This window comes from Mesoplodon mirus (genome assembly GCF_964341445.2).
Source record: "Mesoplodon mirus genome assembly, chromosome: 7".
NCBI lineage: Eukaryota > Metazoa > Chordata > Mammalia > Artiodactyla > Ziphiidae > Mesoplodon > Mesoplodon mirus.
This window is the reverse complement of record NC_138983.1, coordinates 86459619-86478728: the sequence shown is the minus strand read 5'-3', so window position 1 is coordinate 86478728 and position 19110 is coordinate 86459619. Positions and strand designations below refer to the sequence as shown.

General features: G+C 43.3%; 2 protein-coding genes across 2 annotated transcripts in view; both read left to right on the top strand.

Moving 5' to 3' along the window:
* LOC309808850 (forkhead-associated domain-containing protein 1-like) overlaps positions 1 to 19110 on the top strand; it is a gene marked incomplete at both ends in the record, with an annotated part of 409265 nt that overhangs the window by 346243 nt on the left and 43912 nt on the right. The gene's annotated exons all lie outside the window — the stretch shown is intronic.
* The window catches only part of LOC309808031 (forkhead-associated domain-containing protein 1-like), a gene marked incomplete at both ends in the record, with an annotated part of 92104 nt that overhangs the window by 37275 nt on the left and 35719 nt on the right, over positions 1 to 19110 (top strand). Inside the window, 2 exons of the mRNA XM_082628043.1 lie at positions 7029 to 7138; positions 10242 to 10478. Coding sequence (XP_082484169.1) covers positions 7029 to 7138; positions 10242 to 10478 — 347 coding nt within the window. The remainder of the gene's footprint in view (positions 1 to 7028; positions 7139 to 10241; positions 10479 to 19110) is intronic.

Genomic DNA, 19110 nt, shown 5'->3' with positions numbered 1-19110 from the left:
GCTCAGGGTCCCTCGTAAGGCTGCAGTCATCTGAAGGCTTGACCTGGGCCGCAGGATCCACTTCCAAGATGGCGTGCTCACATGGCTGTCAGCAGGAGGCCCTGGCTCCTCACCACATGGGCCTCCCCAGAGAGTGGCTCGAGCATTCCCATGACACGGCAGCTGCTCCTCCTGAGCAAGTGATCCTGGAGGACAAGATGGAAGTGGCAACATCTCTTGTGACTAAGCCTCAGAAGTCATGCTCTGTCATTGCTGCAATATCCTGCTGGTTACACAGGGCGTCACCCTCCAGTGTGGGAGAAGACTACACATGGGCCTGAAGACCAGGAGGTGGGGATTATCAGCAGTCATCTTGGAGGCCGGCTACCACAGCCTGCCCTCGGGTCCTCAATGATTCACACTCCTCCTCCTCTCTCCCGAGGCCCCCCAAAATCTCACCCCAGTAACAGCATCGGCTCAAATTCCAGAATCTCATCTAAATCAAGTCCAGGTACAGATGGGGCTCATGGGTGTAGTACCTTACATTCAGCTCATCAAGTACTACTTCCAGAAATCTGAAGACCTCTGAACAAAGGGTCTGTCCCTCATACACCCAGCATATATTGGTGGGACAGACATAGCATAACTGCTACATACACTCCTCTTGTTCCAAAAGAAGAAAAACAGGAAACACACAGGAGTCACTGGCCCAAAGCAGTTCTGAAGTCCAGCTGGGAAAATATCGGCAGTTCCTTGATTGGGCTTCAGTCCAACTCTTGTCCAGAAATGACTTTCCAGGGCTCTTGGGTCTGCCCGCTGGTCCCTGAGTTCCGCCTTCGGAGTCGTCCTCCCTTTCCTATGAAAGGTGTCCCATGGGTGTGGCTGCATAGTTTTATAGCCTGCTTCCTGCCTGTAGAAGCTTGGTTGTCCAGACGCTTCTTTGACTTTTGTGGGTCTCTGTCAGTCTGAGTTGGCAGTGCTTCTTATTGGGGTTCATCCTATTAGGCAAAAACCACGCCCACAGACTTTTTTGGACCCAAGCCCTTCCACCATGGACTTCTTCAAAGACTGACAAAGGACAGAAGCTTCTTAGAAGCCCAGTTCTTTGACCGAAGGGTTCTTCTGGACACTGCCCTGGATCTGTATTCTTAACAAAGGATTTTACAACCACACCCTCAGCTTCTTCTCTAGACTGTGTTTTCTTGAGAGTGCCCTTGATTTGATCTTTGCCCAGAACCTGTTTCTTACATTTCATTTGCCACCTGGAGAGGCAGGGAATTTTCAAGCCCAGAACATTGCCCTGGTTTAACAGCCCTTCCTTTAACTGTCTCTCCCCCTCACATTTCACTATAAGTAGCAAGAAGTAACCAGGCAGCACCTTCCAAGACTCTGTCTGGGACTCTCTCTAGCTAGACCATTCAGCCTCATCACAAACATTTTCTACCTTCCTCATGACCACAGGCAACGTGTTAGGAACCCTTCTGCCACCACCTGACAAGGATCCCTTAACCCCAGTAACATTTTCCTCACTTTCCTGGAACCCTTCCCTCACGGCCTCCTCAAAGGCCATCGGGCTTCTACTAAGACTATTCACGCTTTCTCAAAGACCCTTGGCCAAAGTCCTCCAGCTTCTGGCCACTGTTCCATCCCAAACCACTCCACATTGTAGGGTTTTTGTTAAAGTTTCCACCACTCCTGGTGCCCAAACCTGTATTTGCTACTTATTGTTGCATAACAAATTACTGCAGGATGTAATGGCCTAAAACAACAGTAAACATTTATTATCTCATAGCTTCTCTGAGGCAGGAAGTTGGGAATGGCTTAGCTGGGGGATTCTTGCTCAGGATTTTTCATGAAGTTGCAGTAATGGTGTTGGCTGGGGCTGTGGTCCTCCGGAGGCTTGTCTGGGGCTGGAGGACCCACCTCTAGAATGGTTCACTCACATGGCTTTTGGTAAGAGGCCTCAGTTCTTCACTAAGTGCACCTCTCCATACGTTGCTTGAGTATCCTCAAGCTGCCAGCTCCTCCAGACAAGTGGTCCTAGAGAGTGAGGAAGAAGCTGCAATGCCTTTTATGATCTAACCTCAGGAATCAAACTGTGTCATTTCTGCAATATCCTTGGTTCCATAGAGAAGCTTTGTTACGGACTGAATTGCATTCCCCCAAAATTCATATGCTGAGGCCTCAATCCCAATATCGCAGAATGTGACCATATTTGGAGATAGTGTATTGAAATAGATGAGTAAGTTCAAATGAGATGATTGGGTGGGCCCTAATCCAAGGGCTGGTGTCCTTGTAAGAAGAGAGAGAGAGACGCCAGGGATGCACGTGCACAGAGAAAAGGGCATGTGAGGACACAGCAGGAAGGTGGCCGTCTGCAAGCCAAGGAGAGAGGCCTAACCCTGCCCACACCTTGATCTTGGACTGCCAGCCTCCAGAACTGTGAGAAAATGAATTTCTTTTGTTAAGACCTCCTGTGGTGTTTTGTTATGGCAGCCCAAGCTAACTAACATAAAGTCCATCCAGTATTGCAGAGGATGATGCAGGGGTCTGAATACCAAGAGACAAGAAGCAGTGGGGCCATCTTGGAGACTGCCTACCACACCCTGAAAGGTGTAGATCTTGAATGTGTTCACTGAGTTTTGCCAGTCGTGCACACCTATGTAACCCGAATTCCTATCAAGATATAGAACATTACCATCACCCCAGAAAGTTCCCTCATGTCCCTCCCCAGTCAATTCCCAGCCCCAGGCCCCAGAGGCACCCACTCTTCTGAATTCTTTTCCCGCCATGGATTAGATATTCCTGTTCTAGAATCTCAAGTACACAGAACCATGTAGTACATGTTCCTTTGTGGAAGGCTTTTTTCACTCAGCATAGTGTTTCTGAGATTCATTCATTTTGTTGTATGCATCATGTTCTGTCTTATGAACATATATACAGGGTTTTTGGGGTTTTTTTTTAATGCGTCCTTTGGACACATGGCACATGGGCTGTTTCTTTTCTTTTTTTCACTCCGCCATTTAAATTTTTCCACTGTAATCACCGGTTTCTCCAGTGCCATGTTGAACTTGGGGCTTCTCTAAAGGACTTGGATTCCCCCTGGAGAAATGAAGGAAGAGTCGTATGGCTTAGAGTCCCTCACATCTACCTGGGCTCTATCTCCTCAGCCTCTCAGCCAGGTCTCATGTTTCCAAACGTTTGCCCTCATTCCCCTGACTCTCTCCCCATCCTCAGAAAGGGACTTTCATCTTCCCGTGTCATGGGGAGTTCCTTTCTGTCTGGGCCTCTCTACTCCACACTTCAGAGAAAACTCTGTGCTCCAGTCCTCCATGCTGTCTCTTGACAGAAAACACCTCTTTTTAAGGGTTCTGAGAAAGCTCTTTCCTCTCTTAGCAAAGCTGGGCCCTTCCAATTAAATTGGTTTACTGTTAGACTGTCACCTTGCTTTAGACTTGAAAAATTCTATTTGAAAACCCAAAGCCAAGGATTTATTTACTGCAGATCAGGTCAGGGTTTCTCAATCTTGGCACAGTGACAGGTGGGTCGCATAACTCCTTGTTGTAGGATCTGTCCTGTCCACTGTAGGGTGTTTAGCAGCATCCCTGACTCCTACCCACCAGAGATACCAGTAGCAACACCACCACCACCACCCCTAACTGTGGTTCTCAAAAATGTCTCCAGACGTTGTCAAAAGTCAGAACATCGTTTTGCCTGGGGGAAAACTCACCCTGTTCTAGTTAATACTCATCCTTCCTGTACCACAAGGCAATAAAACGTCAGCTCCAAGGCCAAATCTTAATGGCAAGAGCTCATGGGAGGTGGGGAAGAATTACTGAGAAAAGAAAATATGTGGAGTGACTTATTAAAATAGCATCTTGATTCATATATATATATATATTTTTCACAATAATGGGATCATATGAACCTAACATAGGTAACCTTCTTTTTTTTTCCTTTTTTGGCTGTGCCACTCAGCTTGCAGGATCTTTGTTCCCCAGCCAGGGATGGAACCTGTGCCCCCTGCAGTGGAAGCACAGAATCCTAACCACTGGACTGCCAAGGAATTCCCTACCTGATTTTTAAAATTCAATAATATGTCATAAACATCTTCCCACTTCAATACATTGACTACATAGTCGTTAAAAGCATAGGCTCTGAATCCAACAAACTTAGGTTCATCCCTTGACTCTACCACTTACCAGCTGTGTGTCCTTGAGCAGATGACTTGACGTCTCTGTGCCTCATACCTCTCACGTATAAAATGGAGATGGGAATAATAATGCCTATCTCACTGGGTTGTTATGAAGACGAAATCGTATCCTGCGTGTAAGTGCTGAGCGCAGCGCCAGGTGCATAGCGAACATTCAGTAAATATTAAAATATTTAATATTTTAATATTTAAATTTTAATATTTTAATAATTTTAATATTTAAATTTTAAATATTAAAATTTAAAAATTAAGTTATTACCTAACCATGATTGTTATTTAACTTTTATCTACAACTTACAATGTCTGAAAGACACAGTTAAGGTGCACACATACTGCCCCTGCTGCAGACTGGTGATTATTGGAGCGCACCAGGACAGCTGGGGGTTGTTAAAATATTAAAGAAACTCCCCTGCCTTTTGGCCAACAGCTCATGCCCGAAAATTCTTAAAGTGCCTGCGTCCCCATATCCGCCTTGCCACCGCCCCAGCCCTCCCGACCCTCCCTGGGGCTTCTCCCCACTGGGACCTCCGAAGGATCCGGCAGCTAGAGTTAAGCCGGTTTGGTCATACATGGCCCTTAGGTTCTTTCTGATAAATAACAGTAGCCGGTAAAGAAGTTTGGGGCAGGTGAGGGGTAACTGCTCCAGCACCTCCCTGCCTGGGTGTAAGGAAAGCGAGTCTCAGAGCAAATTCTAGCCCCACAAAGACTTTCGGTAAACACACCTTCCCTAATAAAGGGACCCCATCGATCAGCCTGTTCTGTAAGTTTTATGAAGTCCCCCCTCCGGCCATCATCTTGCGGGGAAGGGTCCCTCAAGACAGCCACGACAGGGTTGCAGAGGCAGCCGGAGTCACCCCTAGAGATGGCATCAGATACCAGAACTCTAAGCTGAGACTGGACAGGGGCCCATTTAGGGTCAGACCCCGAGGCCCTCCCTGGGGACACAGGCCAGGCAGTACCTTCCTCCAGTGGGAGCCGATTTCTTGAGGAATCTGAAAACAGATGAAATCTTCCTCCTGAAAATTCAGTTTCCAAATTGAGATACACAATCAGTGTAAAATAAACCCCAGATTTCAAAGGCTTCATGCCTCGAAAAAAAAGAATATAAAATATCTCCATATTTTTTGTCGATTACGTGTTGAAATGATGTTTTTTTAATGTATTGGGTTAAATCAAATTGATCATTAAAAAATTCATCTCTCCTTTTTACCTTTTTAATGCGACTACTAGAAAATTGAAAATTGCATTCTGTAGCTCCCTTTATTTCTCTATCAGGCACTGCTGCTATAGTCAGTTAGGACTTAGCTGCTCAGGATCCAAGAGAGTCAGATGGGGGCAGTGAGCTTCAAATAAAAGTTTTCTAATCATGGACCTAGTTGGGGAGGTGGAGGGAGAGAAAATGGGCAGCTGCTGAAGTTCCAGGCCCTTCTGTTCCTCGTGCCCCAGGAAACACTGTGGCCAGGGCTGCTCATTCAACACGCAAGGCTGTGCATTCTCTGGGCACCACAGGCCATCAGCTATGTCCACTAGAGGTTCTGGGGTCCACAAAGAGGTTTGAGACCTGGCTGGGGGGCAGGAATCTTTGATTCTAAAATGCATAAATAAAAAAGGCAGAAGCAAAATGAATAAATGATGAATGTCCACAAACATGATAGTGCATGCTTCATTCATCATTAATGTTAATACTCATTAAAGTTTCATCACCACTGAAAACAATTTGTTCAGCTTCTCACTTCACAGGAAGATAAGAATGTGCAGTGACTGTCCAGAAACCATAGTCACTTGGAAATTTAAAATACGCTGCTTGGGCCCAAGTGATCTCACACGTAGAATTATAGAAATCTTTACAAACGTTTCTACACCAATAAAAAGAAATGTATTCAGTGTTGATGTGAGTGAATTGTGAGCTGTCTGATGTGATACAGAGTGGGGTCCCCAAACACAATGCCATAATCCCTGAAAGTCATATAAAAAGGCCTTGTAATACTGGGGTAAATAAGAAAAAATGTAGGAAAGCTTAAATGGCTATCAAGTGGATCCTAGTTAAACACGTTTGGCACACTTGTACAATGGACCACAATGCTACCCTGGAAAAGAACCAAGTACAGCTACAAATACTGACATGGGAAGATGTTTTTGATATTGTTAGCTGAAAAGTAAGCTGGATAAGAATCTCTGTCATGTAAATGCATTTTTGTTTTTTGAAAAGATATGACTGTAATAAAAAAATATATAGCTAATGTTTAGTGCTAAATGCTCTACATGAGTGGTCAGCAAACTTTTCCTGTAAAGAGCCAGATAGTAAATACTTTAGGATTTGTGGGTCACATGGTCTGTGCTGCAACTAGTCAGCTCTGCCTTTGTAGCTGGGAAGCAGCCATAAATAATATGTAAATCAATCACTGTGGCTGTGTTGCAATAAAACTTTATTTACAAAAATAGGCAGAAGGCCAGATTTGGCCGCAGGGCCATAGTTTGCCAACCCCTGCTCTATATCATTATTCTATTTAATCTCCAGATAGCCCTTTATAGCAGAGACTATCAGTGATCCTAAATTATGTATGTGGAAACTAAGGCTTAGAGAGAGCAAATGACTTGCCCAAGGTCATCAGCTCTTATGCGGCATAGAAAAAAGTCTGGAAAGAGACACCCCACAGTGCATCAGTGCAGTTAATGCTGGGGAAGAGAAATGAGGCAGCTCTTACCCTTTCCTGTCCTCCTGTAATGCTTTCAGTGCATAAGTCTCATGAATGTGAAGGTTAATCTGAAAATATTCTTTAAGACTTTGGGGAAACTCACAGTCTCCTCTGCATTCTCTGTTGATCTTGTGTGTTAGTGTGGACCAACGCGGCGGAACTGTCGGAACAATCAGTGGCCGAGGAAATTCCTGGGGCAGAGCCCTACAGAGAAATTTTTGTGGACCAGGACCTGGCCCAGTACGATAAGGTAAGGGGTCTCAGGGAAGCACAGAGCTACAGCAGCAAGAGGGACCATGGAGAGATTGCCACTGCCTCTTGTTCTCTGTGTTTCAAGGACTGTCCCTTTTTCCTACTTCCAAGAAACCACCTCTTCCTCCCAAGACATTCAGCCAGGTTTGGCCACTGCTCATTTTATCCCAAATAACATCTACAACTACAAGGTACTGAGCACCTACTGTGTGCTGGGCCATGTCCTGTGCACTTGACATTTATTAGCTCGTTAATCTTCACCATCTTCAAAATAGATTTTATCAGCCTCACTTTGCAGATGAGGAAACTGAAGCTCAGAGAGGTTCAGTGATGTGTTCACGGCTGCCCAATGCAAGGAGCAGTGTTAGGATTCAAAGCGAGGTCTGGTTAGCTTCTCAGCGGGTACTTGTAACTCCCACACAGTAATCACTTGGTCAACCTTCAGTGATGGAACAGTGACGCAAAAACACGTTCCTAGCAGGAGGAATTGAGCCCTGAAGTCAGGGAGGCCTGGGCCAAGAGACTCGTTAAAGAACCAGAGAGGTTTAAAGCAGGGATGCGAGCAGAACAGGTGGATTCAAGTCAAGCCATCCTGGGAAGGGCCCAGGTCAATTTCTCCCCACTTAGACACGACCTGAAAGTTACTCTAAAAGAAGCAGTCTATAATATCTCGCTTTCCTTCAGGGCCAGGGCCTGCTCCTGCAGCAATTCTCAGAGTTTGTGAGGAGCAGACCTACCTGGGGTTCTTGTCAGACACGGAAATCCAAACCTTCAGGAGGCAGGGGGTTCCAACCAGGCATCCTGGGACCAGACTCTGAAAAATGTTGCAGAAAGGCGAGAAGCCACACTCAGATTCTGTATTTATCACTGTGTAACAAGCCATCCCAAAACTTAGCGGCTTCAAACAGCAATTCATTATTCCCCAGAATCTATGGGTTGACCTGGAAGGTTCCTTTGCTCGCGTCCCCTGGCCTCACTCATGCGGCCTCAGTCAGCCGCTGGCTTGGCCAGTTTGGTGGTCGGTCTCCATTGGCCTCCTTCCCACATCTAGGGCCTCAGCCAGGACGCCTGGACTGGTGCGCCCCTTTGTGCATGTGGTTTTTCATCACAGCACGGTGGTCTCGGGGTTCCCAGGGGGCCAGAGCAGAAGCTGCACAGCCTGTAAGAACTTGCCTGGAGATCATGCAGCATCACTTCCACTCCATTCCATTGGTTAAAGCAAGTCACGGGGCCAGCCCAGACTAGAGGGTGGGGAAATAGACTGGATGGCAAAACTGCAAAGTATTTGTTGCCATTTTTCAACCTGCCTCAATTTTAACTCGGAAATATAGTGCAACCACTATAATTTTTTCTATTTATAGAAAATGTTTATAAGCCATTTATCATTTTTTCTATTTATAATAGAAAGAATTCTTTCTCTTTATAAGTCGTTTATACCCTGACTTGCCAGGACTCCTTCAAGTGACAATAAACAAATTAGCTTGAGGGGGAGCATTGATTAGCTCAACTTATTGGAAAATTTAAAGGGCCACTAGCTTCAGGTATGGCTAGATCCAGGAGCTTGAATAATGTCATCAGAACACCTCCCCACTACCAACCTCTCCCCTCTGTTTCCCTCAGAGTCTGGCTTTCTACTTAAGGCTGGCTTTGTGCGTCAGAAAAGACAAACTCAGGCAAACAAGCCTACATATTTAAAGTTTATGATCCAAAAGAAGGCAAGATCCTCTCCCTCTGTAATCGATGTGTGAAATCTCTGATTGACCAGCTTGGGCCACATGCACATGGGGAGGTGGGACAGGAAGGAGCAGGGCACATGACTGATAATCCTACCCAGACCCCATGGAAGGAGGAACGCTCCCTCCAGAAGGGCAAAGGGACCCTCAGCAGGAAAGCAGAACCCACAGCTGTCCACTGCCCTCTGCAAACTTCTTATATTCCAGCACTGTCACGGGGCCTGGCACTTAGTTGCTGCCCTATGAATGTTTGTTGCATGAAAAATGAATAAGCACCTGGCTGATCATAACAGGGTGAAACAGGGGAAACTGCCCAGGAGTAGGGAATATGTCTGATGCTCTCTCTTGAAGTTTTGCCACCAACTTTCACAAGGACCCAAAGGAAGGCCCCTGGCAGCAGCTGGCAATGTCAGACAGGCTTTCTCATGAGCGAGACCCTGTCCTTCCCCCGGTCACGGAGCTAGCAGGTCGTGAGGCTGACTGGACGGCTCTCCTGGGAATGAGCTGGCCCAGAAATTGCCCGTTTACCTCCTCCTGTGACTGCTTTGGAAAAGGCCTCTGGGGAATTTTTTCTTCTTCTTCTTCTTCTTCAGTTTTTCTGACATTTTATTGATAACGTCTGGTGAGAAGTTTGGGGGAATTCTTTTTTCCTTTTTTGGAAAACCTAACCAATTCTTTGGCTGCAGAGCTTTTTCACTGGAGAGATGGAGGACAGGGTTAATTATACCTGTGGGTACAGTCTACCAGCAATTTTGTTTTTCCAGCCGAAAGTTTACATGAGCCCATGCAAATAAATCACTATTCCTGTCTCATTTACTTTCCAGATTGAGTTACCTGGAAAAAATTCATACATGAATAGCCAAAAGAGGCAGGAAATATTAGAAGAGAGGAAAGGGAAAACAAATAGTTCAGAATGTTTTAAGTTAAAACAAATAACCCTCATTATAGGCAGAAAGTGGTCAAACAGAATGTTGTTTTCCTAAGTACCTTTCCTAGGTCCCCAGTGTGCTAGGCTGTATATTATAAATGAAATCATTCTAAGTAAACTTTCTAGCAACAAATGTTCCCAAGTGGGATGGTTGTTCTTAATATGAAAGTCTAATTCTTGGGGAAAGGAAAGTTTCCGTACCTGTGAGGTACAGACATCCATTACAGGAGTCTATATACAAGTACATCATTTTAACCCAATTCTTGTCTCTATGAGATTTTCCAAGTGACAGAGATAGCCTTGAAAGTCTGCTTTTTCCCTCCCTGCCTGCCCTCACCTTCCCAAAGAATGATACCATATTTTTCCTGTCTTTCTTTAAATGGGCTCAGCCTTACATCCAGACCCACACCTAGTAAATTTCCCATCTGTCCTCCACCCAGGATGAAATAATTCTGCTGCTGGGAAAAGAAGTCAGCCGTCTCTCCGATTTTGAACTTGAATCTAAATACAAAGACACCGTGATAGCAAGCCTGCAGAACCAAGTGGCCAACCTGAGGCAGAAGCTGTTGGAAACAGCTGCCTCCAGGCAGAAGGAGAGGGTGATCCCGCCCAAGTTTCAGGTTCTGCATGAAGAGGACGATGCCCAACAGAGAGAGATCCAGAGCTTGAAAAACCAGGTAGGGCTCAGAGACAAGTGGGTCGGGGCCTTGGGGTCACAACACAGGGTGACAGCTCTCAGGTAGAGCCTGGGGGGAGCCACCCGGGTAGTTAGAAATGGGCAGTCAGCACAGCATGGTGAAGAGTGCAGATCCAGGGAGTGGAGGGTTGGCAAGTTTCTAGCCTTGTAAGAACAATATTAGATTTGATTAAGTGCCTACCATGTTCAGGCCCCGGTGCAGGTGCTTTGGGTGCATTAGCTTATTTATTTATTTATTTACTTATTTAATGTATTTATTTATGGCTGCATTGGGTCTTCGTTGCTGTGCACGGGCTTTCTCTAGTTGCAGTGAGTAGGGGCTACTCTTCACTGCGGTGCGTGGGCTTCTCATTTCAGTGGCTTCTCTTGCTGCAGAGCATGGGCTTTAGGCACGTGGGCTTCAGTAGTTGCAGCATGAGGGCTTCAGTAGCTGTGGCTCACGGACTCTAGAGTGCAGGCTCAGTAGTTGTGGCCCACGGGCATAGTTTCTCCACAGCATGTGGGATCTTCCTGGACCAGGGCTCGAACTCGTGTCCCCTGCATTGGCAGGCAGATTCTTAACCACTGCACCATGAGGGAAGTCCCCTCATTAGCTATTTAAACCTCAGTCTTCTGGCAGATGCCATTCTACAGATGAGGAGACTGAGGCACGCTCAGAGATGCCCAGGAGCTTGTTACAGCTTGCACAGCAAGTGAGAGGCAGTGATGTGATTTGGGCTCAGCTCTGCCACCTTGTACACCTCATGCTTTCACACCCACTTTGCATTTCCACCCAACTCCTGTCGCTTCAGTGACCACTTCTCACACCCACCCGGACCCAGCCAGAAAGAGCTGGAGATGGGGAGAAGGAACCCCACAGTGTTCCAAACACTGAGGCCTTTATCAAACCCTGAAGGCAGCTGCTGGTTCATTTATAGGGAATTTCACCAAAAATTCTCCACCCAGAATGTTTGGATTTACCAGTCAACTTCCTTCCTCCTGAAACTAAATCTAAAAAAAAAAAAAATTTAAGTTTTAAAGAACTACTTTAAAATTGGCCACTGATCTTGTTCATAAATTATATCTCAACAAAGTTGATAAAAAAGCAATTGGTCATTGATGAATTTTGGCCTCAGTGCATAATTCTGCTTAAAACCGTAGTCAGATTTGGTTCAACATGGTGGAGTAGAAGGAGATGTTCTCACTCCCTCTTTCGAGAACACTGGAATCACAACTAACTGCTGAACAATCATCGACAGGAAGACACTGGAGCTCACCAAAAAGATACCCCACATGCAAAGACAAAGGAGAAGGCGCAAAGAGACAGTAGGAGGGGCGCAATCCCCATAAAATCAAATCCCATAACTGCTGGGTGGGTGACTCACAAACTGGAGAACACTTATACCACAGAAGTCCACCCACTGGAGTGAAGGTTCTGAGCTCAACATCGGGCTTCCCAACCTGGGGGTCTGGCAATGGGAGGAGGAATTCCTAGAGACTCAGACTTTGAAGGCTAGTGGGATTTGATTGCAGGACTTTGGCAGGACTGGGGGAAAGAGAGATTCCACTCTTGGAGGGCACACACAAAGTAGTGTGTGCATTGGGACCCAGGGGAAGGAGCAGTGACCCCCATAGGAGACTGAACCAGACCTACCTGCTAGTGTTGGAGGGTCTCCTGCAGAGGCGGGGGGCAGCTGTGGCTCACCAAGGGACAAGGACACTGGCAGCAGAAGTTCTGGGAAGTATTCCTTGGCATGAGCCCTCCCAGAGTATGCCATTAACCCCACCAAAGAGCCCGGGTAGGCTCCAGTGTTGGGTCACCTCAGGCCAAACAACTAACAGGGAGGGAAACCAACCCACCCATCAGCAGACAAGCAGATTAAAGTTTTACTGAGCTCTGCCCACCATTGCAAGAGCCAGCTCTACCCAGCACCAGTCCCTCCCATCAGGAAACTTCCACAAGCCTCTTAGATAGCCTCATCCACCAGAGGGCAGACAGCAGCAGCAAGAAGAACTACAATCCTGCAGCCTGTGGAACAAAAACCATATCCACAGAAAGACAGCGAAGATGAAAAGGCAGAGGGCTGTGTAACAGATGACGGAACAAGATAAAACCCCAGAAAAACAACTAAATGAAATGGAGAGAGGCAATCTTCCAGAAAAAGAATTCAGAATAATGATAGTGAAGATGATCCTGGACCTCAGAAAAAGAATGGAGGCAAGGATCCAGAAGATGCAAGAAACGTTTAACAAAGATCTAGAAGAATTCAAGAACAAACAAACAGAGATGAAGAATACAATAACTGAAAAAAAAATACACTAGAAGGAATCAATAGAATAACTGGGGCAAAAGAACGGATAAGTGACCTGGAATACAGAATGGTGGAATTCACTGCTGCGGAACAGAATAAAGAAAAAAGAATGAAAAGAAATGAAGACAGCTTAAGAGACCTCGGGGACAACATTAAACACAACAACGTTCACATTATACGGGTCCCAGAAGGAGAAGAGAGAGAGAAAGGACCCGAGAAGATATTGAAGAGATTATAGTCAAAAACTTCCCTAACATCGGAAAGGAAATAGCCACCCAAGTCCAGGAAGCACAGAGAGTCCCATACAGGAGAAACCCAAGGAGAAACACACCGAGACACATAGTAATCAACTTGGCAAAAATTAAAGAAAAATTATTGACAGCAGCAAGGGAAAAATGACAAATAACATACAAGGGAACTCCCAGAAGGTTACCAGCTGATTTCTCAGCAGAAAGTCTACAAGCCAGAAGGGAGTGGCATGATATACTTAAAGTGATGAAAGGGAAGAACGTACAACCAAGATTACTCTACCCAGCAAGGATCTCATTGAGATTCGATGGAGAAATCAAAAGCTTGACAGACAAGCAAAAGATAAGAGAATTGAGCACCACCAAACCAGCTCTACAACAAATGTTAAAGGAACTTCTGTAAGTGGGAAACACAAGAGAAGAAAAGGACCTACAAAAACAAACCCAAAACAATTAAGAAAATGGTCATAGGAACATACATATCGATAATTACCTTAAACGCGAATGGATTAAATGCTCCAACCAAAAGACACAGGGTTGCTGAAAGGATACAAAAACAAGAACCATCTATATGCTGTCTACAGGAGACCCACTTCAGACCTAGGGACACATACAGACTGAAAGTGAGGGGATGGAAAAAGATATTCCATGCAAATGGAAATCAAAGGAAAGCTGGAGTAGCAATACTCATATCAGATAAATTAGACTTTAAAATAAAGAATGTTACAAGAGACAAGGAAGGACACTACGTAATGATCAAGGGATCAATCCAAGAAGAAGATATAACAATTATAAATATATATGCACCCAGCATAGGAGCACCTCAGTACATAAGGCAACTGCTAACAGCTCTAAAAGAGGAAATCAACAGTAACACAATAATAGTGGGGGACTTGAACACCTCACTTACACCAATGGACAGATCATCCAAAGAGAAAATTAATAAGGAAACACAAGCTTTAAATGACACAATAGACCAGATAGATTTAATTGATATTTGTAGGACATTCCGTCCAAAAACAGCGGATTGCACTTTCTTCTCAAGTGCGCATGGAACATTTTCCAGGATAGATCACGTCTTGGGTCAAAAATCAAGCCTCAGGAAATTTAAGAAAATTAAAATCATATCAAGCATCTTTTCTGACCACAACGCTATGAGATTAGAAATGAATTACAGGGAAAAACCTGTAAAAAACACAAACACACGGAGGCTAAACAGTACGTTACTAAATAACCAAGAGATCACTGAAGAAATCAAAGAGGAAATCAAAAAATACCTTGAGACAAATGACAATTAAAACATGATGATCCAAAACCTATGGGATGCAGCAAAAGCATCCCATAGTTTTAGAGGGAAGTTTATAGCTATAGAAGCCCACCTCAAGAAACAAGAAAAATCTCAAATAAACAATCTAACGTTACACCTAAAGGAACTAGAGAAAGAAGAACAAACAAAACCCAAAGTGAGCAGAAGGAAAGAAATCATAAAGATCAGAGCAGAAATAAATGAAATAGAAACAAAGAAGACAATAGCAAAGATCAATAAAACTAAAAGCTGGTTCTTTGAGAAGTTAAACAAAATTGATAAACCATTATCCAGACTCATCAAGAAAAAGAGGGAGAGGACTCAAATCAATAAAATTAGAAAGGAAAAAGAAGTTACAACAGACACCGCAGAAATACAAAGCATCCTAAGAGACAACTACAAGCAACTCTCTGCCAATAAAATGGACAACCTGGAAGACATGAACAAATTCTTAGAAAGTTATAACCTTTCAAGTCTGAACCAGGAAGAAATAGAAAATATGAACAGACCAATCACAAGTAATGAAATTGAAACTGTGATTAAAAATCTTCCAACAAACAGAAGTCCAGGACCAGAAGGCTTCACAGGTGAATGCTATCAAACATTTAGAGACGAGCTAACACCCATCTTTCTCAAACTCTTCCAAAAAATTGCAGAGGAAGGCACACTCCCAAACTCATTCTCTGAGGCCACCATCACCCTGATACCAAAACCAGACAAAGATACTACAAAAAAAGAAAATTACAGACCAATATCACTGATGAATATAGATGCAAAAATCTTCAACAAAATACTAGCAAACAGAATCCAACAACACATGAAAAGGATCATACACCATGATCAAGTGGGATTTACCCCAGAGAGGCAAGGATTCTTCAATATATGCAAATCAATCAATGTGATACACCATATTAACAAATTGAAAAAGAAAAACCATATGATCATCTCAATGGATGCAGAAAACAGTTTTGACAAAATTCAACACTGATTTATGATAAAAACTCTCCAGAAAGTGGGCATAGAGGGCCTACTTCAACATTCTAAAGGCCATATATGACAAAGCCACAGCAAACATCATTCTCAATGGTGAAAAACTGAAAGCATTTCCTCTAAGATCAGGAACAAGACAAGGATGTCCACTCTCACTACTATTCTTCAACATAGTTTTGGAAGTCCTAGCCACAGCAATCAGTGAAGAAAAAGCAATAAAAGGAATCCAAATTGAAAAAGAAGAAGTAAAACTGTCACTGTTTGCAGATGACAGGATACTCTACAGAGAGAATCCTAAAGATGGCACCAGAAAACTACTAGAGCTAATCAGTGAACTTGGTCAAGTTGCAGGACACAAAATGAATGCACAGAAATCTCTTGCATTCCTATACACTAATGATGAAAAATCTGAAAGAGAAATTAAGGAAACACTCCCATGTACCACTGCAACCAAAAAATACAATAGCTAGGAATAAACCTACCTAGGGAGACAAAGACCTGTATGCAGAAAACTGTAAGACACTGATGAAAGAAATTAAAGATGATAGCAACAGATGGAGAGATATACCACGTTCTTGGATTGGAAGAATCAATATTGTGAAAATGGCTATACTACCCAAAGCAATCTACAGATTCAATGCAATCCCTATCAAATTACCAATGGCATTTTTTACAGAACTGGAACAAAAAAGCTTAAAATTTGTGTGGAGACACAAAAGACCCTGAATAGCCAAATCAGTCTTGAGGGGAAAAAACGGAGATGGAGGAATCAGACTCCCTAAATTCAGCCTATACTACAAAGCCACAGTAATCAAGACAATATGGTACTGGCACAAAAACAGAAATATAGGTCAATGGAACTGGATAGAAAGCCCAGAGATAAACCCACACACCTATGGTCAACTAATCTATGACAAAGGAGTCAAGGATATACAGTGGAGAAAAGACAGTCTCTTCAATAAGTGGTGATGGGAAAACTGGACAGCTACATGTAAGAGAATGAAATTAGAACACTCCCTAATGCCATACACAAAAATAAACTCAAAATGGATTAGAGACCTAAATGTAAGACCAGACACTCTAAAATTCTTAGAGGAAAACATAGGAAGAACACTCTTCGACATAAATCACAGCAAGATATTTTTTGATCCACTTCCTAGAGTAATGGAAATAAATACCAAAATAAATAAATGGGACCTAATGAAACTTCAAAGCTTTTGCACAGCAAAGGAAACCATAAACAAGATGAAAAGACAACCCTCAGAATGGGAGAAAATATTTGCAAAGGAAGCAACTGACAAATGATTAATTTCCAAAATATATAAACAGCTCATGCAGCTCAATATTAAAAAAACAAACCACCCAATCCAAAAATGGGCAGAAAACCTAAATAGACATTTCTCCAAAGAAGATATACCGCTGGCCAAGAAGCACATGAAAAGCTGCTCAACATCATTAATTATTAGAGAAATGCAAATCAAAACTACAATGAGGTATCACCTCACACCAGTTAGAATGGGCATCATCAGAAAATCTACAAACAACAAATGCTGGAGACGGTGTGGAGAAAAGGGGACCGTCTTGCACTGTTGGTGGGAATGTAAATTGATACAGCCACTATGGAGAACAGTATGGAGGTTCCTTACAAAACTAAAAATAGAATTACCATAGGACCCAGCAATCCCACTACTGGGCATATACCCAGTGAAAACCATAATTCAAAAAGCCACATGCACCCCAATGTTCATTGCAGTACTATTTACAATAGCCAGATCATGGAAGCAACCTAAATGCCCATCAACAGACGAATGGTTAAAGAGGAAATGGTACATATGTACAATGGAATATTACTCAGCCATAAAAAGGAACAAAATTGGGTTATTTGTAGAGACGTGGATGCATCTAGAGACTGCCATACAGAGTGAAGTAAGTCAGAAAGAGAAGAACAAATATCATATATTAACACATATATTTGGAACCTAGAAAAATGGTAAAGATGAACCAGTTTGCAGAGCAGAAATGGAGACACACATGTAGAGAACAAACGTATGGACACCAAGGGGGGAAAACGGCAGGGGGTGGGGATGGTGGTATGATGAATTGAGAGATTGGGATTTACATGTATACACTGATGTGTATAAAATGGGTGACTAATAAGAAAAATATAAATAAATAAATAAACATTTAAAAAAAAGAGAGAGAGAAAAAAAAAAAACCGTAGTCAGTGCTTGGGGGCCTTTGTTCTCTTGTGCTCTGTTTACTGTCTTTCCCTTCTGTAACCGATTCTAGGTACACAGTTTCAGTCCTAGAAATGGTGCTCTAGAAAGGACACAGATTGTGTATGGTGAACCTAGGAGATTCTAGCAGGAAACTGTAAGCTCCATGAAGGCAAAGGTTGGGCCCAGTAACCTTCTAGAACTCTGTTAGGACTGTGGCTGTTTGTTTGTTCTTTATTCATCCATCCATCCATCCGTCCATTAATCCAAAGAAATATTTTGGGGGGCCTATCCTGTGCCATGCCCTCTTCCAGGCTCTGAGAATTCAGCAGAGAACAGGACAGACATGATCCTTCCCCCTGTTATGCTCTAGTGAGGGAGACAGAATAAACAAGTCAACAAATACATGCTCTAATATTTAAATGAACTAATGACTCTCCTTCAAACCTGGTTTTCAAAAAACAATGAAAGTAACAGGTCCTGTAGGAATTATTAGTGCAAACAGCTACCTTGACATGTAGCTGACACATTAATGAGCATCTTTTTCTTGAACTGAACCCAATTTTGCTGAAATATTCCTTTCAGTTATTCTCCCATTTCAGAGCTTTCCTGAGAAAATGACATGTCTTTTTCAGGTACATGTACGAGGCTGAATTATTCCCACATACCTTTTTTTTTTTTTTTGGCCGTACCACGCACCTTGCAGGATCTTAGTTCCCTGACCAGGGATCAAACCCAGGCCTCCAGCAGTGGAAGCACAGAGTCCTAACCACTGGACTGCCAGGGAATTCCCCACATACCTTTTTTTAAATAATTGAAATATATTTGACATAGAATATTATATAATTTCCACATAGCTTTGAATATCAGCCAGTCCCAATTTGAGTATTATTTAAAGTGGCTGCCGAAATCTGGGGGAAAAAATGTTTTTTTACAAAGAAATTATCTAGAAATAATTACACTGATGCATCATGCTCTTGCCTCCCCTACCACTGGAGCTTCACTTATAACTGAAGAATATTTTATAGCAAGGCATATATGAACCAGAGGCTCCATTGGTTTGAACTCAAATCAAGTTTCATCCACTGACATTTTAGTTTCTTAACTATTCTACTGCCTGCAGAGCATTCCACCAGAAGTGTAAGCCACATGGCAGGTTGATTTATGGTTCTGATTACTTTATGTGTTTTCCCTGGTCCCCGAAGGTGTGTGCATAATGATTTGCTCTCAGAGATCTTCGATCCGCTACAATATCACTAGAAAATTCTTACCTCCATGTGCTCTTATACGCCTGTGCTAATTAGAAGCCAAATTATCATCCTGAAACAATCACTCCTCCTAGCACTCTTAACTTTCTTATGATTCAGTGCCCATTTTATTACACAGCTTAACAGACATTAAACATCTTGGAATTTATGCCATTACAAACAATATGGATATTTACTTTGATAGTAAAAGTATCAAAGAGGTTTGAAGACTCTTTGGAGTTTTCCAGCAATCCGAAATCCTAAAACTCTGACACTCAGATTGAAATATTTTCAATCTGTCAAAACCACTGGAG